At 56.4% G+C, this 27479-nt stretch overlaps 1 protein-coding gene across 4 annotated transcripts; it reads right to left on the bottom strand.

Moving 5' to 3' along the window:
* Nucleotides 1-2260: 2260 nt before the first annotated feature.
* On the bottom strand, nucleotides 2261-27068 carry LOC149304740 (ETS domain-containing transcription factor ERF-like). Of its 4 annotated transcripts, none has more exons than XM_089478875.1 (5): nucleotides 26994-27068; nucleotides 23456-23540; nucleotides 7503-7737; nucleotides 6021-6136; nucleotides 2261-5320 (listed from the first exon to the last, which is right to left on the bottom strand). In XM_089478875.1, the coding sequence occupies exons 2-5, from the start codon at nucleotides 23514-23516 to the stop codon at nucleotides 4047-4049; spliced, it is 1686 nt and encodes a 561-aa protein (XP_089335001.1). In that variant the 5' UTR covers nucleotides 23517-23540; nucleotides 26994-27068; the 3' UTR covers nucleotides 2261-4046. The 4 variants fall into 4 exon arrangements, with proteins under 4 accessions (XP_089335001.1, XP_089334999.1, XP_089335002.1 ...); XM_089478873.1 differs by lacking the exon at nucleotides 26994-27068 and adding an exon at nucleotides 26508-26935; XM_089478876.1 differs by lacking the exon at nucleotides 26994-27068 and adding an exon at nucleotides 26321-26600.
* Nucleotides 27069-27479: the final 411 nt, after the last annotated feature.

Here is a 27479-nt window from a genome sequence, read left to right on the forward strand (position 1 = left end):
ACCCCCAACAGAAGCAAGGAGGTCCAAGGAGGCGGCTTTGGCCGGAGGGAGGGAGGGTGGAGGGGAGCAGGCCAGAGCCCCAAAATAGCCCTGAAAAGAGGTCCCAGGGCTCCTGAGGTGCTCCATGAACAAGATATACCAGACTCAAAGGCAAATTTTGAGTATCCCCAACAGCCTGCACTTTTGCCCAAGGACTTTACAGAAGCCAGACTGGCTGGATAAGGAGTTTCCTCTCCCAAACCTGAGATGCCCCTTCACCCCTTGCTCCAGGTGGCTTCCCTTCCTAGAGGTCAGCGGGGCCCTTTTTGCTGCGGCCACTCCACTCCATGGCTGCCGTCCAAAGGGAAGCATCATCTGTGCAATAAAGCCCATTTGCAGGCGTGCTGCTCTCAGAGTTCCTCTCCTATTGCTTTTGGTAAGGAAGCAATTCATCCCCCATCATGATCTCTACTTGGATTAAAGCTCCTGTCATCCCTGGCCAGCTGTGGCCAATGGGAGGCGTAGTCCAACGCATCCAGAGATCACCCAAGGGCTTCTTTTGGGTGGGGGGATTACGTGAGAGAAGGCAAGAGCGTGCCATCTAGGTGGTTCTCCTCCAGAGGTGCCAAAACATGTCTCTCGCTGCCTCCGTGCCCAAGGCTGTGCGGGTGCAAACGCCGCGTCTTCTTCTTCAAGCCGGGCACGAACCAGGGGCTGCACCCAGTTCTGCAGACGGAGGCAAGGCTGCCCCGGGGGCACAGCAGAAGGCGCTGGCTCCCCCCTCCAGCCGCAGCCGCAGAAACCAGTCTTTCCGGCCGGCAGGCGCTGGGCCTCAGTGGTGCTGGTGCCACAGGTACGAGGCGAAGGAGGGGAGCAGCTGCCAGGTTGGCTCTGGGGCCGCCTGACCCCCCCTTCCCAACCTCTTCAAAGGAAAGAAACGGCCATTTATCATTCCACAAGCACTTCCCTAAAGCTGCTCAAAGGCAGGCAGGCAGGCACCCAAGACAAGCAAAAGCACGCCCAGGAGTTTCTGGAGCAGGACGAAAACAGGGTGCTTCAGTCTTCCTTTAAAGGTCCTCAGCAGGGCAATCCCAGTTCCCCAGCTGCACAGCCAGAGCTGCAAACTGGCATCTTTTGCACAAACCACCCGTATTTACCTGGTCAAAAGGAAGTGCCACACATTATATTCCCCCTTTCCTGGACTTCACAGGTTTGCCTTTTGTAGTTATGTTGTATGATGGCGGCGGCGGCGACGGTTGCCAAAATTCATGGGCATTCAAGAAAGCAAAGGGTTGCCTGGGCGAGGGATACCAGGGGCTTATCTCCAGGAGGGCAAGGCCAGAGAGCCCCTCTGCCAAGCACAGCAGGGGTCACTCTCTCTTTCTCGCTCTCCCCAGATTTTTCCACACCAGGCGCCTGCAGCGAGAAAGGAGAAGCATGGAAATTTTTAACCGGAAAGGCCTGTTCTCCTGCCCACCCGCCCTGCAAACAAGCCCCAGAGTGCCTCTTTCTCTTCTCCTGGAAATATTTGCACGGCTGGCCGGCTGGCCAGCTCCATCCAGGATTTCAGCCAGACACGGCAAGGTCAGGGATCCCTCTGAATGGCCGCTGCGGACAAGAGAGCCATAAAGTCAGAGAAGAACCGGAGGACTTGGACCACAGTTATGACTGCCCCAACCACCTCCTGGTAGCTTCAAGTCGGAGAGAATAGCTACATCCCTCAATGAACTACAAACCGCACAATGCCATAAAATGGCACTGCAGCCCAAATGGGGTCAAAGTGCCCTTGTTGTGATTTGTGCAAGTTTTCTGAGTGACCCCTCCTGCTGCCCTTCCAGACCTCTTAGGATGCCAACCCCCATCATCTCCCAAGCCAGCCTGCCCAGAACACGGGGCACAGAAAGCCAGTTCTTGAAGTGCAGAGACCATGATCATCTGAAACCAAGAACAAAGCAGTGGCCGAATGACACCCAAGGATGCACCACCTTTCCCAACTGATGTTCCATCCTCTGCCACCAGGTTGAATGGGGATGATGGGATCTGTAGTCCAGCTCACCTAGATGTCACCAAGTTGGGTGAGGCAGAATTGTTTCCCCTGCAACTCAGTAATTCAGTCTGTTTGAACGACGTGAAAGGGCTTCATGCGAAGTATCACAACTGGACAATGCTGCAGGTTGTGTGCCCATGTTCACATTCCCTGTGTGTTTATGGACAGAACTTTTGCAAAGTGTAGTTTTTCTTTTAAACAAAAGGGGGGGGGGAACCAAGGCAGTGAGCACAAAGTTATAAAATCTCAAAACCTTTTATTGGTTGCTTTTTTAATGTCTTTTTCCCCTTACATTCTTAAAATGAGACACCCCCATTTCTTTGATATGTACAAGGATCTGAATAAGGCTGCACAAAACCCCTCGCACCCGTTCCCACGTTGCGTTTGCCTGATAGACAGCCGCCTCAGGCCCTGCTCCAGCCCCCAAGCTGAAAGCCACCCCCAACCCACCCCCCAACAGGGCCTGGGGCTCCTCTGGAGGCAGCAGCAGCAGCGACAACAGAACAAAAACCACAACGGTGGACACAAGCCTGCCTGGCTCTCTCTGGTTGGGAATGGGTTCCGCACTTTCTTACCCCGAGAAGCAGGGGAGCACTCCAAAAGCCTTGGGGTAGCTTCCCATGCCTTGGGGCAGAACCTTGGGGAAGGGGCTGTACTTTGATTGGGGGGGAGGAATCCCTGCTTTGTTTCTTGAAGGCACCGTCACCCTGCCATCCTTCCCCAGGACGGTCTCTGGGCAATTTCCAGATGCTCTCCAGGAGCTCAAGGAAGACATCGGTCCAAGGGGGCACTGAAGGCCCCCTCACTGCCGGCACCTTCATTTTGCTCAAGTGTGTGTGCATGTGTGTGTGTGTAAAAGAGAGAGGCTTCACAGACAAGAGGAAAGGGGAAGGGGGGAGAGCGGAAAGAGAGAGGTGTGCAGCCCACTCCCTGCACCAGTCTCCCCTTGGAAACAGGACTTCAACAGGCACTTAAAAGCCCCTTTGGACCAACACCCCCCCCCAGTAGGTCTCTGTGGGGGCAGAGCGGCTGCAGTCTCCACCAAGCCCACCGCGTCTCCTTTTTGGTTACATAAAGCAATGGGCAACGAAGAGGATTTCTTTGGAGGGCTGAGCTTTGGGGGCAGGGGCAGGGGGACTTTTGGTCACAAGGGTTCACATCAGCTCACAATCGGGACGGAGAGGGGCAGGAACCCAACTCTTTAAAGCCCACTTCTTAAAAAATAAGGCAAGAAGTCACTTCTCCATCGGATGGACTTTTGAAAAACAGAAAGAGGAGGTTAATGGTGTGCTTCGCCCGCCCCCCCCGGCGATCGCCTCCCAGACACAGACGCACCCACACACTTCTCATAGTGCTATTTGGATGGGGAAGTGCAATGGGGACAGATATGGCTAATTCTCCTTCCAGTCCCATGGGGGGGAGGGCACCAGGGGCTGAAAAAGTCTTATTTTGTGCTTTTACTCGCCAATTGCAGGGTGGCAGGGGATGGCGGGGGGCGAGGGAAGAGGCAGAAATTGGGGAGGTAGCTTTCATAAGGCCACCCTACAACCCCCAATGTGAGGGGTCAAAAAAGGAGGGTGGGTTTCCCCCTACTCCTTATTCCTGGTTTGTTTATCCTGATAAAAAGGGCCCTGGGACTGCATATTCTAAAGATTTTGAAAGGAAAAGATGAGGGGGGAGAGTGGAGTTACCTAAAGGTTGCACTGGCATATTCATTTTTATAAATCCCCACCCTGCAAAGAGTTTTATATATATATATACTCATATTTATATACGTTTATAGACAAGTAAAAACAGTTCCAATATTCCCCCCACCCCCTACATTTTTTTCCTGGTGTCCAGAAAAGGAAAAAAAAAACAAACATAAAATTTACAGTTTCAGGATGAAAGAGGGAAGGAGATAGGGAAAACTGATGAAAGGTAATCTCTGAGTTAAGGCAGCAAAACCAGCAAAGCCCCCCAGCCCCCCAATTGTCCATCTGCCCTGGGGGGAGGGAGGGAGGGGGCCGCTTGCCCTGCTCTAGGAGTCCCGGTTCTCAAGGGTCAGTTCCGCCGTGGCCTGCTGGAGCTCCGTGCTGACCCTACGGCCGCCCAGCCCCGTCCCTCCTTGCCCGCGTCCCCCGCCAAGGATGGCGTCCACCTCCTCCCCTTTCACCTTCTTGTCGTCCGTCTCTTCGGCTCCCACCCCGGCCTCCAGCCGCTGATCCTCACTCCACCGGCGCTTGAAACGCAGCTTCAATGGGATGCACCGGCCGCTCTCCCCAGCCTGGGACACAGCCGATGCCATAGACGCCACCGTCGTGGCTGCCACTGCCACCTCCATTTCTCCCTCGTCTTCTTCCTCCGCCGCCTTTTCAAGGGGGGTAGGAGGAGGCTTGAAGACCTCCTCGTCGTCGTCATCCTCGCTGATGTCTGTCACCTCGACCGTGAGGTCCTCCTCTGACTCGCCCTCCGAAATGGGCTCCACCTTGATCTGGGGCAGTGGCAGCTCTGTTGTGGAAGAGGAAGCCAAGAGGACGCCGCTGCTGCCGCTGGATTCTCCTGGGGGCCCAGTAGCGGTGGCGGCGGTTGGGGGCTGCTGCTTTTCTCGGTTGCGACGCCCCAATGGAGGGGGCTGGAGCTTGAATTTGAAGGGGGTGGGTGGCTCCTCGGCCTGTGGGGGCAGGAGGGGGGGCTTGTCCAGGCGCTGGGGCTGGGGGATGATGATGTTAGGGTAATGCAGGAAGGCCCTGGGGCTGAGGTGGTAGTTGTAGACGCTCTGGGTGTGGGCCTGGAGGTAGCGCTTCATGTCCTCGGGGTTGAAGGAGAAGTGGGAGCCCCCTCCGGGGTACATGGGGCTAAGGGTGGGCGAGGGGGTGTAGTTCAGGTGGGTGGGGGTGAGGGGCAGGGCTGGGGAGAGCTGCGGGGGCAGCAGGGCAGCTGGGCCTGCCATGGGGGAGACGGGGAATGGGCTGAGGGGCTCTGGGACCCGAGGGCGAGGATAGACCCTGAAGAGGCTGTCATGTGCTAGGCGGGGGTGGCCAGGCACCGGGGGGCCCCTGAACCCACTACCAGCGTCCCCCCCACCGCGCCTCTGCTCCTCAGCCAAGGACTCTTCCACTTCGGAGTTGGCAGAAGTGCCATCGCTGCAGTCGCTGACCGACCCCCGAGCCAGGCGGCGGGCCACAGCCGAAAAGACCCCCGGCGAACGCAGGTCCTCGGCAGGAGAGAGTACGTCAGACGGAGTGGAGGGTGGGAAGCGGAAGTGAGAGCCCCCCGAGGGCACTGGCGGGGCACTCTGGGGCACAGCAGCACCTGCGGAGGTAAAGAGAGTTTAAAAACATTCAAGGAAAGGCTTGAGCTGAGCTGAGCGTGTCACTATGTCGTCACATGATGGTGTTAGGCCAGCAATACTGGGGGCAGTTGAGCCAGGGTAGTCCAGCAGCTTGAGTGTTGGTCCATGAGTCTGGGTGAACAGAGTCCAAATTCCAACTTTGCCAGAGAAACCCACTGGGTGACCTCAGATGCAAGTCCCACTCTCTGAGCCTTGGAAAGTGAACATGGGGGCATACATCTTGTGGACAAATCCAGCCAAGGAACCCCTAGGAGAGGAGCCCCAGAAGTCAACATCATGGCACAGAACAACAACAAACCAGACCTGGGGGGGAGGGGGGGACATCACAATCCAATTAAAAGATGGAGTTCCACCCCAAGAGGCCACCCACACATGGGCCCACTGTATTTATTGGGTCCAGAAAAAGAAGAGTCCAGGAATTTGCCCACGCTGCTGTATCATCTTGACACAAACCCACTCCCCACCCGTTCCTCTGGAGTGACCAGGGCCACGTTTAAGCCGAGCGCAAGATGGTTTAGAGGGAGCAGGCTACCCAAAGCTACTGCGAGGCATGCAGATGTTAATTCTTCCACCATTTGGCTCCCCTCTTGACAGACCTGTCCCCCAGAAGGACGCATATCTCTCAACACAACCTCCCGCCCCACAATCATCCCCACTCACCTGCCATCCCCATGTCAATGAAAGGGTAGTTGACCAGCACCAACTTGTTAAAATTGAACTTGTACGTGAAGCGTTTGCCTTTGGTCTTGTGCAGGATCCGTTTGTTGTAGTAATACCTGGAGGAGGCGGCAAAACCACGCGGTCAGGGACTCAAGACCCATCACAGAAGCCCCTCAGCCTTTCCGGACATGGCGGGCAGACAGGGACTCCTACACAGCCCTCAAAGGAGGCAGAGTCTTGCCCTTGCCCAGCCCATTTGGAAGGGACACATTCCACAGAGGTAGGAAGGATCCCCAGAGACTTCCCAGCCCAGTCCGCTTCTGCCTTGCAGGGACCCACAGCTAAACCACTCCCAAGAGACCATCCTCCCCTGTGAAACATCCCCAGCAGGGATCCCCAGAGGGCAGAAGGAGCGCATCCTGGGACTGCCCACTGACCACCTGCATGCCTTCCAGGGAAGAATCTCCCCTGAGGGTGACAGCAAGGAACACTCGCAAGAGGGCATTTCCACACTTCCACACAAACCCAAGAGATAGGCAGATAAAAACAGGCAGTTTCGTTGTGGTTGTTGTGCTAACTTGGAGCTGCACTGTTGCCTCCCAGGGCCATTAGCTGAAGTCCCCTTTCCTTCAGCGGGGGAGGAACTGGATGGTCCCTACAGTCCCTTCTGACTCAGCCATCCCATCACTATTTCAAAATGGCCTTCTAAATAGCATCCTCATCTGTGGAAGGACTGTATGGAAGGCATGCCATAAAGAAGAGAGCCAGCTTGACTCTTGCTGATCCAGAGACTGCGACACAAACCAGTGGATTCAAATAAGAAGGGAAGAGATTACAGCCAAACATTGGGAGGAACTTCTTGACTGCAACCGCTGTCCAGCAGCAGAACAGACTGCCTCAGAGGATGAATTTACTGCCAGACCCTGCTCTCGCTCTTGGGCTGCTTGGAAAGAGGTGCAGGCGAACTCTGTCTTGTGGGGCGCATGTGTGCGTTCAGCTCCTCTTGACCCTAAAACGACCCAGTCCAGCACCAATAAAAGCCAAAAGAATAAACCCAGAAGGAACAGACTGAATTCAACAACTGATTCTGCTTTCAAAATTATTTTGTTTCTGCATGTTTTCAGAGATGAGGAAGGAACCCAAGGACTAAAAGAGGTCTAGGGAAGTCCAGGAAAAGCAGCTGATGGCAGAGACCAGTGATGGCTGTGGGGAAACAGGGAGGCAGAGCCATGAAACTCCATCTCTGACCACTCGGCCCCCAGCCTGGGATTTCACTGGCTGCCCCCGCCTCAATCATTCCCAAAGCCAGCGAGGATCAGCAGCAGACAAGACCGACAGAGGAAGCAGAACTCCACGCCATACTAGTCTGCAAAAAGTGCACCCCAAACAGATTGGGCAGAGGATGCATGGCAGTGGGGGGGATGCCTTTCTATATATTCAGCCTACAGTGTCCCCCTCCCTGGCCCTTTCCTCAAGCCTCACCTCAGGGCCCGGCTGAGCTTGTCGTAATTCATCTGTGGCTTGCACTTCCGCACCCCCCAGAGCCGGGCCACCTCATCGGGGTCCTTGATGACAAACTCCCCATAGTCCCCCTGCCAGGCAATGACGTCGTGGTACTCCTCTTTGCGCAGCAGCTCCAGGATGAAGTGCCAGAGCTGGATCTGGCGCGAGCCGGGACTCGACTCTGGCTTGTAGGCCCAGTCTGGGAAGGCGAAACCTGGCAAGGAGAAGGAGGAGCAGAGTTAGCCTAAAGGCCTGGAAGGAAAAGCAAGAGCGGGAGAGAAGCAAATAAACTTTTTTCTAGAAGGGCTTTCCCCCCCCCCCCAGAATTGGACCAAAGGACCTGCTTTCTCCCCTACCTCCCTCCACTTCCTGCATCCCATCAGCCGCACTGGCAGAGGGGCTCAGCGTTCAAGCCAAGAGGCGGCTGGAACTTGCAAGACTTCTCCATCCAGCCCCAGCCAGGGCCCAACAAAACCCAGGCGCGCACGCGCATGCATGCACACATGGATCCCTCCCCACTGAGCCTTCTCCTTTGCTCCTCCCCCCACTTCACTCAGGGAGGGGGCAAAACAGGAAACCGGCTGCTGTGCCGTGGCCGCGCCTCTGTCGCCGCTGCCTCTCCCCTGCACAGCCAGGAGGCTGGGAGTCCGGCCAAGCCGCCTTGCGACTTCCAGGCGAGGGCCCAACCAGATCTGTGTGGGAGGGAAGGGAGGAAGGGGGGCAGCAAGGCTGGCCACTTGGATCCCTCCCCACCTGGAGGAAAAGACAGGGAGAAATTGGGGACTGAGCCTCTGCGCAGCCTCCCTTCTTCCAAAGTTACAGCTGTCTCCAGGGGACACATACCTGGACACTCTTGCTCACTCCTGAGCCTCTTTCCAGTGCCAAAATAGACCCAGGCAAGAGAATGGGGGAATGTGCAAGAGAAAGAAAGAGAGGGAGCTGCAACTGGAAGGCAGGGGGGCTTGGAAGGAAAGCCAGACCCATACTGGGGCAGCAGGGGGGTAGGAGATGGAGGAGAGGCACAGCACAGCATCATGGTTGCCAGTGTGTGTGTGTGGGGGGGGGGCAGCTTTCTCCCAGTGTGCCATGTTCTCACTCCTGGGCAGGAAAGGGGGGGATGGTTAGCAGCTGAGGTCAGCAGCTCCAGACAAGGGGCCCTTTTTTCCAGCTGCAGCCGCCCAGCTCTTTGCAAGCATTCCTTGGGGGGGGGGGGGTGGAAAGCCCAGAGGCCGCCAGTAGCCCTCCTCCCCAAAGGACAGACGCCCACCCATGTACCCCCTTTGCAAAGCTAGTCTCCTCTGCTACCACCACTGCCACCCCCCAAGTGCCAAGGCCCAGGTGCAAAGTGCCAAGGGGGGGCAGAGGATCTCTGGACCAATTCTTTGCCACCCTCCTCTTGTAAACAGGAAGTCCAACAAGGAAGGCAGTAGGCCGATGTTTCCCAGCATGCCCTGCAGCCATCCAGTAAACAAAGCCACTCTCCCAGCACATGCAAGCCAGATATTTTGGGAAGGGGCAGGGAGAAGAGGAGACATTGGCTTCTTTAGCCATCCTGGTTCTCTTACCAAGGAACACTCAGGCTCCCAGCCCAAAAACGGCACCCACTGAACCCCCTCCAGACCAAAAGGCACCAGTTTTTAGTTTAATCCCAACTCTTCTCCATCAAAGCCAGAGCTCTGCCCCTGTGCTACATCCTCACAACAGTCCTATGAGGCAGACGAGCATGCAGAATAGGCACTCAATGGTATTTGCCCCCACCAGCGTATGCATGTACAGTACATGGTCTCACAGAAAGCTCTCTCCCTTCTCTCATCTGTGTGTGTGTGTGCGCTCGCACAATTCAGAGACACCCCCCCATTAAACATACCCCCCCGGCCCTCTCCCCTCCCAGCCTCCTTGATGGAACCGCTGAGCCCTCCCCAGCCCCCTTGGCATGAGGGGGCTCTCAGCCTTGCCACTCATGGGGGGGAGGGATAGGAAGGGGGGAGCAATGTGGTTTCCCATTTCCCAAACCCCAGGCGCTGTGAGCCCATCAATAATTCAGGGCCCTGTAATGGAGGCCGGGGACGCGGGCGCCAGCTCAAGGGCATCGGCATTGGCGGTGGAGGCAGAGACCGAGCCATTAGGGCGGTGATGTCATCGCGGCAGAGGGGTGGGAGGGCGAGACCCACGCGTCCCAGACCAGGGTGGGATTAGATGGATGGACAGGGGCACACGCCTCCTCCCCTGGGGTGCCTGCACCCCAAAATTGGCTAATGGGTTGGGGGGAACGAAACACCCCAAAACCCTGACAGCGAGAGGAGGAGAAAGATGCGCACCCAGGGTATGGGAGGCTGAACATCCTACTTCTTCCCACACGGCCATGATCCCTGGCACCACTGGGCCCTTCACACACAGCAACCATCTCCCCAACACCACACTCTCACACACACCCAACCACCACCACCACCACAAAGTACCAGTCTCCAAGCAACAGGCAACAGCAAGGGAGAGAAAGGCTAAAAATAAACGGGAGGAAAGTGGGGGGGGAGAAAAGGCAGCACAAACTGGGCAGCAGCACCCCAAAGGAAAGGCAGCCCACAGGACGGCTCCCCACAATAGAAGGTCCTGGGCAAACCAGAGCAGGACCCCCACTCTCATGGCCCTCTTGGCACAAGGTGGGAAACACAAACGGTGCCCACGCAGGGTAACTGGGCACAACAAGGACTCCCATGTTCTCCAGAGCCAGCCCCATCTTGGCACCTCAAGAGAGGCATGGTGGGGGAAGCAATATTAGGATGCTGGAAGAGAGAGGTAAGACGTTCTGGGGCTCTATGCACTGCCCAACCATCAGAAGATGGGTCCAAGGGTGCACCACCTGCCTGGCATCACACCTGGGTTACCTGGCGCAACACCTGGGCATCTGGAGGAAGAAGAAGCTGGACTCATGGAGCAGGAGGGTAAAGAAAAGAGACCATGTCCCTCCCTCCGCAGGTGGGTGGATGCATCCCACCTCCCAGTTCCTGTGAACATTTGAGGTGGGGAGAGGGATGGAGGAGGGAACCCAGTGGGCCCCACTCCCCTTCCTCCTCCCCAGGTTGCAGCCTCTGAGTCAGCCCCACTCTCCCACACGCACACGCACACACACGGGCCTGTTCTCACTAATTAGCAAAGCGGTGGGGGAAGGGGGCGGCTGTGACATCAGCGCCTGCCAGAGATCCAAACAGTGCGCGGCTGAATGGGCTACTGTTCTCCCGGCTGGCACTACCCGACACGCCAGCGCTGCCCCCTCTTCTCCCCTCCTTCCTGGGGGGTAATGAGGCAGGGCACAATCTGACCCCCCAGCTGCCCCCAGGAGGGGGGAGGAAGAATTATGCCAAGGCTCACATAACCATGACAATCAGGGTACCTACCCTCCATCGCCACACGCATACTCCCCCCCAAAGATGCAGAACATCTGGGCACAAACTTGAGGAACTTCAGTTCTTGCACGGTTCACACAAGTGTGCAAGGAGCAGCAAGTGGGGCCCAGGCTAAGCGCACCACCTTCCCCCCTCCAGTAGAAGGGCAAGCCTCTTGTTCCAATTGTGTGGGGTGGGAATGCATGAAGCCAGAGACAAGAAAAGTGTGTGTGGGGGAGTCTGAGTGTTCATTACAGTTACTGTTTGGAGATGCAGCTCCAAGGCGAATACAGCGATACTTGCACTACAGAGAGGCACACTGAACACTTGGAGATGATGATGATGAAGATGATGACAATTTCACCTACACCCTTCTTTCCCCACAAAAGTTGGACTCAAGAAGCCTTCCAAAAATTAAGACATTGCCAAACCTGCAGCACCCAGCAAACTGTAGAAGAGGATTCTGTCAGGGAAACTGCCCCCACCCAGGAAAACCCCAACTTCATCCCTTCACATCAAACTATACATCTGTGCCTTGTTTTGGGGGGCCTGCAAGGAGAAGAGTGGCAAGCATTGCTACCTGCCCTTCGGTATTAAGATCATTGCCTGGACTTCACTCCTTTAGAACAAGGGAAGGCGAGGGAAAGTATCAGAGTGGCCACAAGGCTGCCTGCAGAAAGTGTGGGGCGGCCGTTATGGGGTGGAGGGCAGCCAAGCAGGACGGAGGGTGAGAAGGAGCAGTCGAGTTTCCAGGACCCACTTTTGGCTCCAGAGACTGTCCCCAATGCACCCTCCTTCACAAAAGTCAGCAAGCTCCTTCCTGGGTGGGAGAAAGATGGTGGTCCCATGGCCCCCTCCCTCAAAGCAAACATTTGGTCTTCCAGAGAGAGCGCGCAATGAGGCAGGAGTGCCACCTTATTGTCTAAAAAGAGAAAAACAGAAGTCAGATGCCCCAGCAGGCCCTGCTCTCCTTTAGCCAAGCGAGATCTTGGGGGGGGGGGGGGGCTCCTATTAACCCCCAAGCTAAGAATCCAGGAAAGCCCCCCCTTGCCTGGTCTGAATGCCAACCCATAGATGCCACTCCTGTTTTCATGGGGGCCTCTGTGTGGGCTTCCCAAAATCCCACGTCTTGGAGGTGTGGCCAGCCCCACATGCGCCTTCCTGCCTGCCACCCACCCAGCCGCCCGCTGTGGGTTGCAGACATGTGTTGCTGCCATGTCTCCACCAACTAAGCCACCTCTTTGCCAACCAGGCGGGCAGAGAGGGGGGCGGCAGAGGAGCAAAGCCAGAGGAAAGCCAACCGCCGCCGCCGTCTGTTGGCTGGCATTGCCCCAGCAGCAGCAGTGCCCCATTGCCAAAAGTGTGGGGCGGGGGGGGGGGAGAGGAAGAGAGGCAGACAGCAGCCATCCCCACCACAGAGATCATGGCAGGGCTCTTGCCACCCACACGCCCCAGGTGCCGGCCTCTCCTCCTCTGCCCCACAAGTTTTATGGGTCCCAGATGCCCACGGGGGGGGGGAGGGAGAGCTCACACGAATCATGACCCCAACTATATCTGAGACCCAGGCTGCACATGCCTTGAGGGAGGCATCCCACAGACCCCAGGGCCCCTTCTGCCTCGCAGAGGAAGGGCACCCCCTGGAAGAGGGCAGCGCATGGCAGCAGTGCACACAATGGGCAGAGTGTGTGGGGCCCAGTGGCAGCAGCCCTGGCTTCTTCTTCTTCTTGGTCCAACTTTCTTTGCAGGAGCCTCCTTCCCCTCCCCCCCCCCGCGTCAAATTTTCCACTGTTTGGGGCTCTGTGCCTGGGGGGGGGGGGGGCTGGGGCTGGGGCTGCTTCCAGACTTTTGTGTGCTTTGAGAGCCTTTGGGCTCGGCTGGAAAGGGGGCTCCTCCATCTTAGCACCCTCCCTCCCACTCCTGGCTTGCACACTTGCACTTCCCGGCCTCCTTTTGTCTGCTTTCGGAGCTGGAGCCCTCTCTGGCCCCTTTTGGGGAGGGCCCTCCCTTTGGGGAAGGCAGGCAGGCGCCCCTCGGGGCCCTTTCCTGGAAAACAGCAGCCAAAGCGGGGCAGGGAAGTTAGTGGGGGGGATTAAGTTGGTGTGGCTTTGAAGCAGCCTCCTCTCTCTCTCTCTCTCTCTCTCTCCTTTTGCACACTCCCTCCCTCCCTCCCTCCCCAACTCACACTCGGAGGAGGCAGCCTCCTCTCCAAACCACACTCCAACCGCCCTGTGACTAATCCCCAGAGCCAGCCGCTAAAAGGGATGGAATTCAATCCCAGCTTCAGGAAAGAAAGAAAGAAAGAAAGAAAGAGAAAGAGAGAGAGAGAGAGAGAGAGAGAGAGAAGAGGGAGCCAGGAGGGGCGGGGGCCCTCTCCATTACATCACCCCACAGAACCCCCCCCAAATTCCCTGCGCTGGATTTTTGCAAAAGGGGGGGAGGGAGGGCAAGGAAGGACAGAGACAGAGAGAGAGAGAGAGAGAGAGGGAGAACTGTTGCTTCTTTCTGGGTGGCTGCATCCAATTGGCAAAACAAAAAGCCCGAGCGTTTGGGGGGCGCTGCAGGAGCCCAGGCCCCGAAAATCCCGGGAGGGGGAGGGGAGGGGAGGGGGATTCCGATGCTTCGCCTTCGATCAAGGGGGGGAGGGGGCTTGCTTTTCTGCTTCGAAATCCCGAGGGAAAGAACTTTCCCGGAGTTGGAGGGAAGGAAGGAAGGAAGGAAGGGAAAGTTTGCCCGGGTCCCGTTTCTTGCTGCCTCCGCGGCGTCAAAAGGGGGGGCGGGGGCACAAGTCCGATCAGAAGCAAAGGAGGAGGAAGGAAGGAAGGAAGGAAGGAGGAAAAGGGAGGAGGGCGCGGATTCCAGGAGGCAGACAATCGAGGAGGGGGAGGGGGAGGGGGAGGGGGCCTCAGCCAAAACAGAAAACCCGGAGGGAGGGAGGGAGGGAGGGAGGGGGTTCCGGAGTGCGACCCCGCAGCCCCTGCAAGGAAGGAAAGGCCCCCCAGAGACCCCCAGCACTGCGCCCCTTGGAAAGAAGGACCCCCCCAAGAAAGCCACGCGGGGCTCTTTCCGTGGCGAAGTCCAGCGAGGGAGCCCCCCAAAACCCCGCCCCTGCCCCCCCCCGCTTCCAGGAGGAGGAGGAGGAGGAGGAGGGACAAAGTCCGGGGCTCAAGGGTCGGAAGTCACGCAGCCCCCTCCCTCCCTCCCTCCCTCCCTCCCTCGGCGGAGGAAGGGAAGGGGTCTTTCCCTTCCCTCTCCCCCCAAAGTTCCTTTCCCCCGGAGAAGGCCGAGGGCTTCCCAAGAAGCGGCGGCGGAACTTTCTTCCCCCGCAGGAGACACGCGTCGCCCCTGGTTCCCCGCGGAAGCCCCGCGGGCCCTCCGTCCCTCTCTTCCCGAGGAAGGAAGGAAGGAAGGAAGGAAGGAAGGAAGGAAGGGGTCCCTCCGCGGGAGCCCAGCCCCTGTCCCCACCTGCGTCCGCGGGGGTCTTCATGTCCTCCTTCGGGTCCGGCGTCGTCGGCGCCTCTCCGGCTGCGCGGGTCTCCCTCCGCCTCATAAGGCGCCGGACGCCCACGCCCCGCCCCTGGACCACGTCACCGCCGCGTCGCCATGGACACCGCGGACACGCCCCGCCCCGCCCCGCCCACACAGGCAGGCAGCGCGCATGCGCAGTGCGGCTGAAGGAGCTTGGGGATCCCCTCGAGGCCCCAGAGGAAGGGACCCCGAAACACGCCTCCTTTTCATTCCCTTTTATAGAGTATACAATGGCAGAGAGAGAGAGAGAGAGAGATCACTATGACTGACCCTGAGCATTATTTATTTGCTCACTATTATTCACCATCAGCATTCTTTGCGTTACACGTTGTGGCCACACACACACACACACACACACTCTCCCCCCCTTCGTTCTTTCAGGTACTTCGGGGGAACGCTGGAGCATTAGGGGCAACTACCACCTTCTTGGACAAGCAGCAATCACCATTTATGAGTAACCTTAGGAGAAAAAAGGTTGGCAAGGCTCCTGGGGGGCTGTGGGGGGTCAAGGGGCAGTGACCCCTTGGGTGACCCCTCCGGCCAATGCCCCAATGCCAGCGGAAGGGTCAGGGCCTTCTGGGGCCAGGCTTCAGAGAGAGGCAGAAAGGGAGGAAGGCCGGGAAGGCGAAGGAAAGGCCTCTGGGCGGCAAATGGGGGGCGGGAGACAGGTCCTCCTTTCCCTGGACGTGTCCTACATCCCAGCCTTTGGTCCAGGAGGAATTCCAAAATGTCCTCCATTCTGAGCACAACTCAGAAGCATAACTTTATGTGAGGGTTTTTAGCTTTCATTTTGGAATGCCCTGCATTTCCCTTGTCTGTCCTACATTTTGTGGGGCCTTGTCCTCCTTTGCAGTGAGAAGCCACTGTCCAAGGAGCCTCTGCCTCCGGTGCCTCCACTGAGGAGGCCCTGCTTTCCGTGCCCAGGAGGCCTCCCTCCCTTCCCACCCAAAGACACATGGAGCTGGCCTTGGGGCACAAGGGAGCCATAAAGCGGGGCTTGTGGCATTGCGGGGGGGGGGGGGAGAAGGGGCCTTGGGAAAGCCACCAGCGGCAGATTTCAGGCAGGCCTGTGTTTGGGACCCAAAAGGTGGGCCTGGGCCAATCCGGGGTGTGTGTGTGTGTGTGTGCTTATTTTCCAGTGGAGATGGAAGGAAGTACTACGTCTCCCAGAATCCCCAGAAGAGGCTGGACCTCTTCCCAAACTCTGTCCAAAACAAAGCAAGGCTGAATCAGGGGGAAAGGAAAGGGCAAAAACATTCCAGGAATAGCCTGGAGGAACAGCCGGAGGAGGATATAAAACCCCAGATAAGCAGGGAGGGGCCCAGCCCTGGACAATGGACTGGCCAGCAGCAGGATAAAAGGATTGTTGTCCTACAGCTCACAGGCCACAGGACCGGCTTCGCCACCCCCCCCCCGTTGTTTGGCCACACAGATGACCAGAGGGGGGGAGTAGACTCAGGCAGCAAATGTCTGGGGTCAGCGGGACTGCAGGAGCTGCCAGGGTCTCCATGACCAAGCAAGGAGGCTTCCAGCCTCCCATTCTGGGATCCATGGCTGGCACCTGGTGGGACACAAGGGGCATCCAGCCCTTGGCCAAGCGGGCATATGGATGGACCTTTTCACCCGGCTGTGACCCAGGTCTCCCACCAGAGCAGGACAGCCTTTCAGCTCCCGGTATCCTCCTGGACCAGCACAGCCAAACATGAGGGGATACTGGGAGCAGCACTCCAACAGTGGCAGGTGTGAGGTCTCCTGCTGCCACGAAGCTTAGCAGCTGACCCTGAGCTAGCTGCTGGCCTGTTGGCATCCAGGCTCATTGCAGGAGAAGGTGTAAATGCAACTCATTCGTAAGTTGTCAGCACCGTCCTCATCCTCGACTGGGCCCTGGGTCAGGATCCAGACTGCTTTCCCTCCACTGTTCCCCATCCGTGGAGCAGGGCCCACCTCCCAGGGCAACCACTTGGCACCTGGTGTGGTTCAGCCCTGCAAAAGTGGGAGTCCCCTGAGCCTCCACTGCACTTTGGGGACTTGCAGGGGGTCAGGGTTCCCGGCTGTTGGGTGGGAAGCACCCTTGTTGTGTCCCTGGGGGAGAGAGGGTGGCTGGGCCAAAGCCCCAGGCAGGCAGGCAGGCAAGAGCAGATCCGGAGGAATGCAAGCAGGGCGGGAGGCCCTGTCCAGACACGCCGCTGGCCCAGCCAGGCTGGAAGATTCCACCTTCCTCCCCACCGAGAGGCAGAGAGAGGCAGGCAGTCATGGGGGGAAGTCCCCTGTGGCTGGCTGCCTCCCTCCCTAGACTGGCCACCAGCCTCTGCCTCTCTTTCCCTGGGGGCCTGGGCCTGAAGCAGCAGCGGAGGACCCCTGGGTGGGAAACTGGGGTTCCCAGCGCCCAGAAGACCCCACTGTGAAGAGCAACACAAGGAGGGCCACCGTTTTGCAAGCGATCGCCCAGTGCTCCCACATCCCAAAATGTTTCGGAAAATTCTTCAGAGCAGAAATAGATGCAGGTTCTTTCGGTGAAATTTGTAGTGCTTTAAACAACAACAACAACAACTTGCTTTCCTGCCCCAAAAGCGCCATCGCCATGTCCCCACGTGGGGCTTCTCTTGGTGGAAGATTGCTTTTCTCTCTTTGGTACATCCAAAGAACAGCGATCTTGCACACAAAAACTGCCACCTGGAAAATGTTTTTTGCACAAACCCCACAATCTTCATGCAATTCCCCCCCCAAAAAACCCCAACAACTATAATACATATTTCTGAACAGAATGATTCCCCAAAATACTTTGGGATCTGCAGATAACTGATGCAAGGAAGTGAGCCTCAACAGATACAGCAGGGATTAGTGCCAAGTAAAACAAGCACCTTAATTCTGTAAGAAACTGAGACCCCCCCCCTTACTGCCTTGTGGCTCTGAAGCCTCCTTAGGATCTGTCCAGATGCTTCACTGCCAGCGCACATCCCAGGCCAGCTGTAACCCTGCAGAGATGTGGCCCTCAGGAGAGACATAGAGACAGCAGAGGCACCTTGCAGACCAACCTAGAGTCAGAAGTGTCCCCAAAGGCCCCTCAAGCTGCCGCCAGTTCAGGAATCTAAGCTCCGCTTAAAGCCCACTGCTGAAGGAGAGCTCACTTCCCCAGAGGGACTCCGTTCCATAGTGGGACAGAAATTGCCATCAGGATGCTCTTCCTAAGGTACTGGGTCAGACTCCGGTCTCTGGAGCATCAAAGACCGTCAGATAGTGGGGGCCCTGCCCTGGGTCCATCTGGCCTTCACAAGTGGACTGCTACCCCCAACCCTTGCATCCCCCAGAGGCCCTGGGCTAAAAAAAACATCAGCCCAGACATCAGGGCCAAAATGCAGGATGATGGGAACAGCAGTCGTCAGCACTTGGAGAAGGTGTTATTCTTTAGACTGCACTTTCACTGGATCCTAAAAAATACTCAGAGAATCCCTTGCAAGATGCAGAGCTTATTTGGGAAACACTTGCAGGATTCTTCAACAGAGTGTCAATGTATGGAAGGAGCAGCAGGGAGAGCGGCTTCTTTTTTAACCCTTTGTTTAAGAGGCATCATCACAGCTGAGAAGCGTGTAAGCCTACCGCCTTGCCCTCTGAAATCTAAGCTGTCCTTGCCGCTCGGGTCCTCCTTTTAGGAGCCACTTTGGACAGCATCCTCTGAGTTGCAGAACTAGAGGGAGGAACCCACCCTGCCCCACATTCAGCAACCCTGAGGTTGATCCTCCCCCCCACCAGCCTCTTTAGGTACTCCCTCCCCCAAAACAACACCAACCAGGTGTTGACTCAACAACAAACAACTGGTTGCGTTTTCTGCAGCCCTGCTGGTGGTCTCACCATTTGGATCCCCACCCAGCCGGCTAATTGGAAGTTGCATGTAGCTGCTTGATTCCCTCCCTTCCTCTGACAGAGTGACATAAGTAAGCCCTCCTTCCACTCCCCCTGGTTGTTAACCCTCACAACAGTCCTGCAAAGCAGGGCATGCTTAGAGGCAGTGAGTAGCCCCAGGTCAACTACCAGCCTTCCTCAGTGGGCAGCCTTTCTTTTTGCGAGGCAACAACAAAGGCCAGACAAGCTTGCCTGTGCCAGTCAAAGCCAGCAGGGATTCCCCTCTTTGGATCCTGGCAGGCAGACATGGAGGAGGCCCTGACCAACGAGGGACTTGCCCAAAGGCCTGGGTTCAGCTTGGGCTGGTCCCAAGTCACGCAGATGGGGGGGGGGCTGTTCCTGAACTCAGGTCTGCACTTACGGGGTGCGCATGCACACAGAGGTGTGTGCAACGTGCCTGAGACCGCCAGTGGGGTCAGCCATTGTGGCATCCACACAACCTGCTTGTGTGTTTCCAGGAGAGCCACCTGGTTGGGACTGGAAGGCTCACTTGACCCACCAGCCCTCAGACCGATGGCCCCTCAAGCACTTCCAATGGGCAGCCACCAAACAGGTGGCCAAACGTTGCTGTTCCTGAAGGGCTGGTCAATGCACAGAGCATGGAGTAAAATGTGGCAGTGCGTGTGCCCTTGCAATCCGATTCAGGGATCCAGGCAGCCCCACCTTGGTCTGGGAAAGACCCACAAGCCTCACACAGGCCTTCCTGGGCCTCCTGCACACATTGGCCTCCTCTGCAGGGAGGGCGCCAGCCTTTGTGGGCTATTATTATTTTTAAAATATTCGTTGTTGTTGTTATTCTACATGGCTCAAGGTTCCCTTTACTGGTCTGTTGGGCAAATGCTTGAGATCCACTTTCATGCCCCTTCTAAGTCTTGAAGCCCAGCAGGCGGCTTTGGGCCAGCCACTCTCTTTTTCTCTCTATTTCCCCCTCACTTGATCCACCTCACAAGGTTGTTGTGAGCATAAAGTGGGAGAGGAGCAGTCACACGTGCTGCCTCTGGCAGGCCAGAGAAAAGGCTGGCTGGCAACACAACTCATAAAACAAAGGGATAGATCCAATTCGCCTCCAGGATCTGTCAGGACTTAAAGGTGGGAGTGAGTGCACTATTGGGGGGGGGGGGCAGGGGAGCCCTGCTGGGCCTCCGTCCTCTTTCCGTCCGTCTTTCCTCCGTGGGCCTCTGCCTCTGCGTGCCTCCATCTGTTTAAACAAGGGGTTTGGAAGACGGGATTAAGATTGCAATCGGGCAGGTTCTTAACCCGCCTGACTGTTGCAGGTTGTTGTGGCCTCCGGTGTTTGTTTTAGCTGCCATCTTAAGCCACAAAAGACGTGGGTGGTTCCCCCCACCTTTTAACTCCATATAGGCATCATTACATCTTTGTGTATAAATGGGCCACAGTCAGAGAGGGGCAGCCCCACAAGCAGCAGCAGCAGCAGCAGCAACAGCAGCAGCAGGGTCTTGGTGGCGAAGGCTGGGGGACAGCGGTTTTGATTCCAGAGGTGGCACATGACATTCATCCTGGCGCAGACCAGGCACATCCCAGGGCATGTGCCCCCTGGCCATGCGTGGTGCCACAAACAGAACCCTCCCCCCGCTTGTGCTCATTCTCCCCACGGATCCCACAGTCTGAAGCATGTTTGCCTAAAGAGTAAGTAGGTGTGCCTTATCTGCTGGTGCTGCCCCTCTCCTGGGGACCATGGGGGTCTGTTGGGGGCCTGGGAGAGGTGCTCTGTGAGCCTAAGGGACCCACTTCAAATTGGGGGATTACAGCAGTAACCTTCTTTTGGGCCAGTCTTCTCTCCCAGCCATTTATGCTTCTTCAAACATGAAGAGCAGCTTGTTCACAAGGTGCCCTACAAGGCTTTTTGTGGTGGTGGTGGTGATGGTGATGATGATGATGGGATGCCTGCCTTATGAGTAGCAGTTTTTGAACAAAGACATTCAAAAGGTGATTGGAAAGAGAAGCAGCTGAACTAGATCCACCCACAAATTCCAACCCATCGTCAGATGCGTGAGGAGAGACCATGGCCCCTTTGCACACTACATGTATGTGCCTGCCGCATACAGGTTCTCCTGGCTGAACTCACACATTCTCTTGGAGGAGTCTCTGGCTCCAAGGAATCCACCTTTTGCTGAGCAGAATCATGGCTTCCCCACTTCTGCAGGGAAGGCCAGCCACTTGCAAGGTCCTGGGTCTCCTGACCAGCCCTGCAATGCCTTGAAGCCAGGGTCACGCTTTGGCTCTTCCTGCGTATCCGGTTACGCTCTGTTCCCTCTTCCAAAACCTGGGCCATATTACGGGGCTCCATCTGTGGGTCTGAAGAAGGGGACTAATACCCAAGAAAGCTCATGCTGAAATCAACCAGCCAGGTGCCAAGACAGAAGAGGAGTAGTTTAAATCTTAAGGCTTTGCTGTGGTAACAGAGAGACAAGACCGATGTCTGCAATGGGCCTTGGCCCTCAGCCAGCTAGGAGTTTGGGACTTCAGTTCCCAGCAGCCTCAGGCAACAAGGTCAGGGATCTTGGGAGCAATGGCAGTGTTCAGATTTAAAAGTAAATTTAAAATACAATGGCACAGGAGTAACTATTGTAGTTACTTTTTCAAATGAACAATGTAAAGAGTTACTTCTTGAAGTGGTTAGCTATGACAATAACTAACTACTCTGGGAAGCCACACAACTGTCACGGTGAGAAATGAGTACCTCTGAGAAGTGAGTACTTAGTAACGCCACATTACAAACCCCAACTTTCCACAGCGCTTTCCAGGCACGGAGCATCCTAGACTCCTTTACCGGTACACATTTGGCTGTTGCAGCCATTGAACCACAGAAAGGCCTGCAGCATCAGAGGGGGGCAAGTGGGTGCATGCAACAACTGCAGCATCGCATTTCCCAGAGCGGCCAAAGCAAGGTCCCAAGATGTCGAAAGGATGGCCGCCTGCCTTCACCACCGGCTTCTCTGTCCCTCTCTCTGGCCATGGCAACATGGTGGCTACTGCATGCCGGAAGCCTGAGTTTTGCCTGTCCATTTTTAAGGTCCCTAGGGATAATGTCCATCAACAAACCCTATGGCAGTGAGTTCCACAGCTGAGTAACATGCTCTATGAGAATGTTTCCTCCCTTTCCAACCTCCTCTGCCTTGTTTTCTGCCACTGAGAGACAATGGCTGTCTCACTCACACAGAACGACAGGCTATACCTCCCCAAATGGCTCAGGCGCTTCAACCACTGGACATAGTGCCGGGGGGGGGGGGGCATTCTGGGAGCTGTACTTGAAAAATATTATTTTTGTTTTCCTCCCATCGAGTTCTGCCGGGGTGACACACAAAACACACCACTTTTGGATCTGTTTAGCCAAGTGAGACTGGTGCCCAAGGCCCATTCTCATGCAAGATGTGATGAATGCGTGGATCTCCTTGCCATAGGTGCGAGGCAACCATGGCTCAGGGAACCTTAAAGAAGGGTCCATGAGTTGCAAAGGTGAGGCCCTCCTCCATGCACTGACCAGAGTGTAGGTGTCACGTGCGCAAACACCGGCCCCTGTCGCTCTTGCACACGCTCACACACAGCCTGGTCCCTTGGGTGCTCACTGCCTTCTCTGGGTCTCCAAGCTACACACTGGTGCCCCAAAGGGGTAATTATAAAGGTGTTTGTTTTCAATAGCCTCCTTTAGGCACCAGCCACTTTCACACAACACCAAAGTTGCCTCTCACGCAGGCAGAGATGCGACTATTTTTACACCAATCTATGTCTGATGCAATGGCCCAAGATGGAGAGATGGAGGGAAAGGAGGAGGAGGAGGCCCACTTTCCTCTTCATGGAGGGAGGGCCAGGATGCAGAAGGCAGCCTCTGTGGCTTATCACAGGTTGGGGTCAGGTCAGGAGCAGAACCCCCAAAAGTGGGATGGAGGAAAGTGCTTGCAGGTCACCAGGACTCAAAGGATCCCCTCATCCCAGTTGTTGGGGTTCCCTCGCAGTGACAAATAACAGCGATCATTATAAACATACTCAACGTTACATTCTATTATCCAGTCGGCACTCTATATCCACGGATTCTGCATCCACCGATTCAGTCACCTATGGCTTGAATATATTACAACAGTGACAATTGTTTTGGTATCCATGGGGGGGGGGTGTTCCTGGAATCAAACCACAGTAGATACCAAGGGCCTCCACTGAACCATCGTCATCTCCATCATCATTGATATCCCACCCTTTCTCTAGTATTGGGATTCAGAGCAGCAGTATTTTAAAACCAGAACAAAACCAACTAAAAGCAGACAAAATCCACCAGTGTGTGTGTGTGTGTGTGTGTGTATACAAGTCCTTTTTTAAAAGCGATTATACCATCTCTGAAATAAAACCATTTAATACATTTAATAAACCATTCAATAATTGGTTAAAAGACAGGCTTGGGGGAAAATATCTCCTATATTTTGTGTATCCCGCCAATATGGCTCCCGCCGGCTTCTGTTTCTTGGCCGGGTCAAACTGAGGCCCAGGGGGTCCCTGCTGGGGGCCTTCTTTCATTTATTCACAGGAAAGGAATGAAAAAGTGAATCATTTTTCTCCCCACCGCAAGGAAGTCCTTGAAAACAGGAGTCCAGGACTTATTCCGTGGGGAAAAAAGGAAATACACTTGTTTGCATGGGCAGAAAACATGATTTTCCATACAGAAGCCTTCTAACTGGTACAGAAAATGTGACTTTTCTATGCAGCAAGCAAGTTCTCTGTGCAAGAAGCATCGTCTTTAATCAAGAAAATAAACCACCGTATCTGTGCAAAACCAACCCTACATTTCAGTGCGGTCAAACTGCACACAAAAAGCCCAGAACAAATCAGAGTATCCCCTCATCTCGATTTCCTCAGCCGGGAGACCCCTTTTATGCTGAGGATTCAGAAAGCGTGGCATAATCCACAGGCCCCAATCCACAGAGAGGCATTCCTCTGAGGCAGCGGGGGACAAAATTAGAAGCATGGAAACTATGGGCGGATGGGGCTTTGGGGCCAGGGTGAGCCCAAGTGAGGGATGGGGCATGCTGGAAGACGCACACCAAGCCAACCGGCCACGGAGGCTTGTGCAAGGCAAGGGCAGTGGTGCCCAGTGGGGAAGGGAGGGTTGGGGCGCACCTGGTCTCCAGTCTGTGGCTCCATCCCTCTTGCTGGCCGGCGGTCGGCATCTGCAGTACATGCCACGGCTGTGGAGTCCCTCAGTCTGCCAAAGAGAAAAGGGGTGCGAGGACAAGAGCATTAACAAGGAGGGAGCAAAGGGTTGAAGGGGACCCCTTCCCTTCTCCTGCCCAGGCTGGACAAAAACCTGACTCTAACTACACAGCAGTGGCTTAGCACCTTGAAAAATTTACCCTTTTTATACCCTTCAACTGCCCCAAATTCAGTCTTTTGCCCTCCCACTTTCTCTGTCCTGGCTCCTCTCTCGCCTCCCGCTTCCCGCTTTTGCTTTCAGCTGACTTCCATTACTGCAAATGGAGTCCAAAGTGCCAAAGCAGTTGACTGACTCAGAATGGGAAAGGGGAGGGAAGAAGGGGCAGAATCCTGGCCTTCCCAGGAGGATCAGGCACAAGCAAATGGCTGCAGCCTCTCCCATCTTGTGTCTTCCTGCTCCTGAATAACTTTTGCCACCTTGGCTACTAGATATGGAAAGAGAAATCCCAGATGTCCGTGCGAGATTCAGGAAAGCTAGCGTCGCTGGGGCTCAGACTGCAAAGTGTTCCCCAATGAAACAGCCTGTGCTTTCTAGAAGACAGCAAAGCCTTTGATTGTGCAGATCATCCAAAGCTATGGCCTGCTCTTCAAGAAATGGGTGCAGCACAGCATCCGATAGTCCTGAGGAGAAATCCCTACTTCGGGCAAGAGGCTACTGTTAGAAGAGAAACAAAACAGTTCCCAGTTGGCAAAGGGGTCAGGCAAGGATGCAGTCTGTCACCCCATCTGTCTCACTTCTATGCCGAAAATATCATACACAGAGCAAGACTGGGCTCAGAGGAAGATTGGCCTCAGTCAGAATTGGAGGAAGGAAGGTCAGCCATGCAAGATGTGCAGATGACGCTGTGCTTCTGGTTGCCCTGGATCTTCAAGCCATTTCCAACTTAAGGTGACCCTGGGGTGAACCTATCATGGGTTTTCTGGGGCTAAGAGTGTGTCCCGGGACTCTTTTTGGAGGCCTTCACACTGGATCCTGGCATAAGGAAAGCATGGGGGGGGGGCAAGGGGAGGGAGAGACGCCTTTGGGACTACAACTCTCTGGAGCCGCAAGCCAGCTGCAGCTTTTGTCCCTTCCGCAAGCTCTGCATTCTGGAAATGTTAACCAATGTATTTAGGGAGGTTTAACTTGGCCCCAGGCCCACAAGGCCTCCGACTCGGAAGCCATTTTCCGCTGTGTCCTGCAGGGTCATGCGTCCAGTTGTTGGGCCTGTCCACTTTCCCGAATTAGGGGCAGGGAGTGCGCAGGGCCCCCCCGGGCGTGGCACATGCGTCCCAGCCACCTCAGCCTCTGGAAATAAACCATGTATTTATACACTGATTTGGGGGGTATTTAGAAACTGCTTCATCTACAGATTCCCTTGGGCTGCCAGCTCAGCCCTGCACTGGAGTGACCGCCGGCAGCGGAGATGTCCAGGTGGCCCTTCCTCCCTCTTTCCTCTCAAGGAATCAAGCACCCTGAGAGGCAATGCGGTGTAGTGGTCTAAGCTTTGGACCAGGCTCTAGGAGACCAAGCTCCGAAGCCCCGCTTGGCCCCAGAGACCCACGGAGGGACCAGCCACGCTCTCTCGGCCTCTGGAGAAGGCAATGGGGCAAATGTCCCTGGAGTAAATCCATAGCTCATAGGTTGCCATCGGTTGGAATTGGACCCATGGCAAGAAGAGGGTGAACAGCTGGCGCTGCTGATGCTTTACAGGCAGGGCTGACCCTCAACCTTGGGCTTCTTTCTGCCCAGTTCTGGGGACCCCCCCCCCCTTGTGTGGCTGGCTGTCCTTCCTCCCAGCATCAGGAGGCCAAGGCCAGGGAGCCAGGGCTGACCGCTGGGGAGAGGGCCACCAACCTCCGCCCCACTGATAGGCAAAGGATGGGGGGGCAAGGGGGGCTCTTCCCATTCTTGCCAATGCCCCCTCAGTCTGTGGGGGTTTGTCCCAGTGGGGTCCATTTCATTTTCTTTTCCAGAAACACTGTTTCAGAAACTGACAAAGGAAGACTGTCTTGAGGGAGGAGTGCCCAGTGGCCTCCACTGCAAGGCTGTTGTAAGGGCTGCTGACGTATGAAGGCACGTGAGGCATGCAGGAATGCCAGGCAGGATGGGCACTGAGAGGGCAGAGGGCCAGCAGCTGAGGGGCTTTATGATGGTGAGGGGGAGCAAGGCGACCTGGAGGTCTGCTCCTCCTCCGGCCAAGGCAGCGAAGGCATGGCCACTGGGGGGGACACAGGGCCCGGGGGGGGAGGGGGTCCAGGCCAAAACAGCTTCATCCATTCATCTGAAGGAAGGGGCCCTGTCTCAAGGCGCCCTCTGAGAGGCCACTAATGGGGGGGGGGTCCCCAAACAGATGCCTCCGCAGCCAAAGCCAAAGGGAGAGAGGGAGGGAGGAGGAGGAGGACAAAAGGACATCGGGACCCCCCCCCTTTGAAGGCAAGGTGGGCGGGGACCAGGCACCTGTTTGGGAGGAAGGGGGGCATTCCTCCGGCCCCGACCCCTCCGCTGACCCCCCCCCCCTTCGGCCACCAGGCGACTGGGCAGCTGGCCAAGGAATGGCAGCAATGCTCCCAGCCCAAAAGGGGGAGGGGGAGGGGAGCCAAGGGGGGCTCCCCAAACACAACAGCTCCCCCCCCACATACTCCTCCTCCTTTTGCCAAGGCTCTCTGGCCCTTCCTTCCTTCTTCCCTTTCTTGACTACTGTTTCGCTTTGCTACTTAAGTTTCTTTCCAGCGATACATCCCCCCTCCCCCCCCCCCTCTCTCTCTTTCATGTTTGGTTACATTTCTTACTTTCCTTCCTTCCTTCTTTCTCTCTCTTGTTTTGCTACTTCTTCCTTTCTTTTTTCCTCTCTCTGGTTTCAGTATCCTCTCTTCCCTTCCCTCTTTCTTTCTCTCTTGCAGTGCTTCCTCCTTCCCTTCCTCTCGAGCTCTGCCTTGCTACTTTTTCTTCCTTCCTTTCCTTCTTCTTTTCTCTTACTCTCTTGCTCCCTCTCTTCTTCTCTCTCTGCTTTGCTTTCTTCACGTTTCGTACTCTCTTTTTGCTCTCTCTCTCTGAAGTTTTGCCTTTCTCTCTTTCCTTCTTCCCTCCTTCCTTTGCCCTCCTTTGGGCCTCCGTCCGGGGAGGGCTGCCCCTTCCTGGTTCCGAGGAGCCTGCCTCCTGCCGGACGAAGGCCGCCCGCCCGCCGGGGCTCCCCTCCCCCTCCCCCCCGGGGACCCCAGACCCAAAACCTTGGCAGGGGCCCGTTGCCAGGAGGGGAGCCCCCTTGAAATGCGCGGGGCTCTCTGGGGCCAGGCGGCTGGGAGGGAAAGGCAGTCGGGACATGCTCAGAGGCACTTCTGCGGGGAGGCAGGCAGGGCCCAAAGGGAGCCCCCCGGCGGGACCCAGGCCCTGGGCTCCCTCCCTCTCTGGGGCCAGGAAAGGAGGGAGGGAGGGGACCCTCGGCGACCCCCAGAAGCCACTCACGGAGAGGGAAGAGGGTCACCCCCGCAGAGCTCCGTCCGTCCGGCAAAGGAGGCGTCCAGAAAGAAGGAAGGAAGGAGGGAGGGAGAGAGAGAGGGAGGGGCGGGCATCGGGGGGCTATATTTAGCCTCGGGGGGAGGGAGGGGCCCGCCTTGCGACTCCCCCGAAATAGCCCCCGACCGAGCCCCCTCCGAGGGCCCTCCCGCCTGCCTCCTGCAGGGGGCGCCCTCGAGGGCCGGGCGGAGGATCATGGAAGGGCTGCCTTCGCCCCAGTCCGGCCTCCGCAGCCTCCCATTGGCCGGAGAAGGCCAGGGCTCTAGTTGGGAGGCTAAGGCCAAAGAGAGACCCTCCCCTTGGATGGAGCTCACTGGGCCTTTTCCCTTGGGAGGGATCCGCTTTCACTGCCCGGGCTCAGTGCTATGGCCTTCTGGGAACTGGAGGCTGTTGTGGCCAAGGGCCAGGGCTGCTTTGGCCTTCTCGGGACACTTA

Source organism: Sceloporus occidentalis, unplaced genomic scaffold (assembly GCF_023333645.1).
Source record: "Sceloporus occidentalis isolate IW3139 unplaced genomic scaffold, rSceOcc1.0.p SCAF_13, whole genome shotgun sequence".
NCBI lineage: Eukaryota > Metazoa > Chordata > Lepidosauria > Squamata > Phrynosomatidae > Sceloporus > Sceloporus occidentalis.

Bases quoted from the DNA above. Each gene is read 5' to 3' on its own strand.
- LOC149304740 (XM_089478873.1), bottom strand. From the start codon at position 26,852: ATGTCCCGACTGCCTTTCCCTCCCAGCCGCCTGGCCCCAGAGAGCCCC. The intron at 23,541-26,507 runs GTAAGAGAAAAG...TCTCTTTGGCAG, and splicing joins AGAAGAGAGGGAGCAAGAGA to ACTGAGGGACTCCACAGCCG. The intron at 7,738-23,455 runs GTGCGCCCCAAC...TCTCCTTGCCAG, and splicing joins AGCCACAGACTGGAGACCAG to GTTTCGCCTTCCCAGACTGG.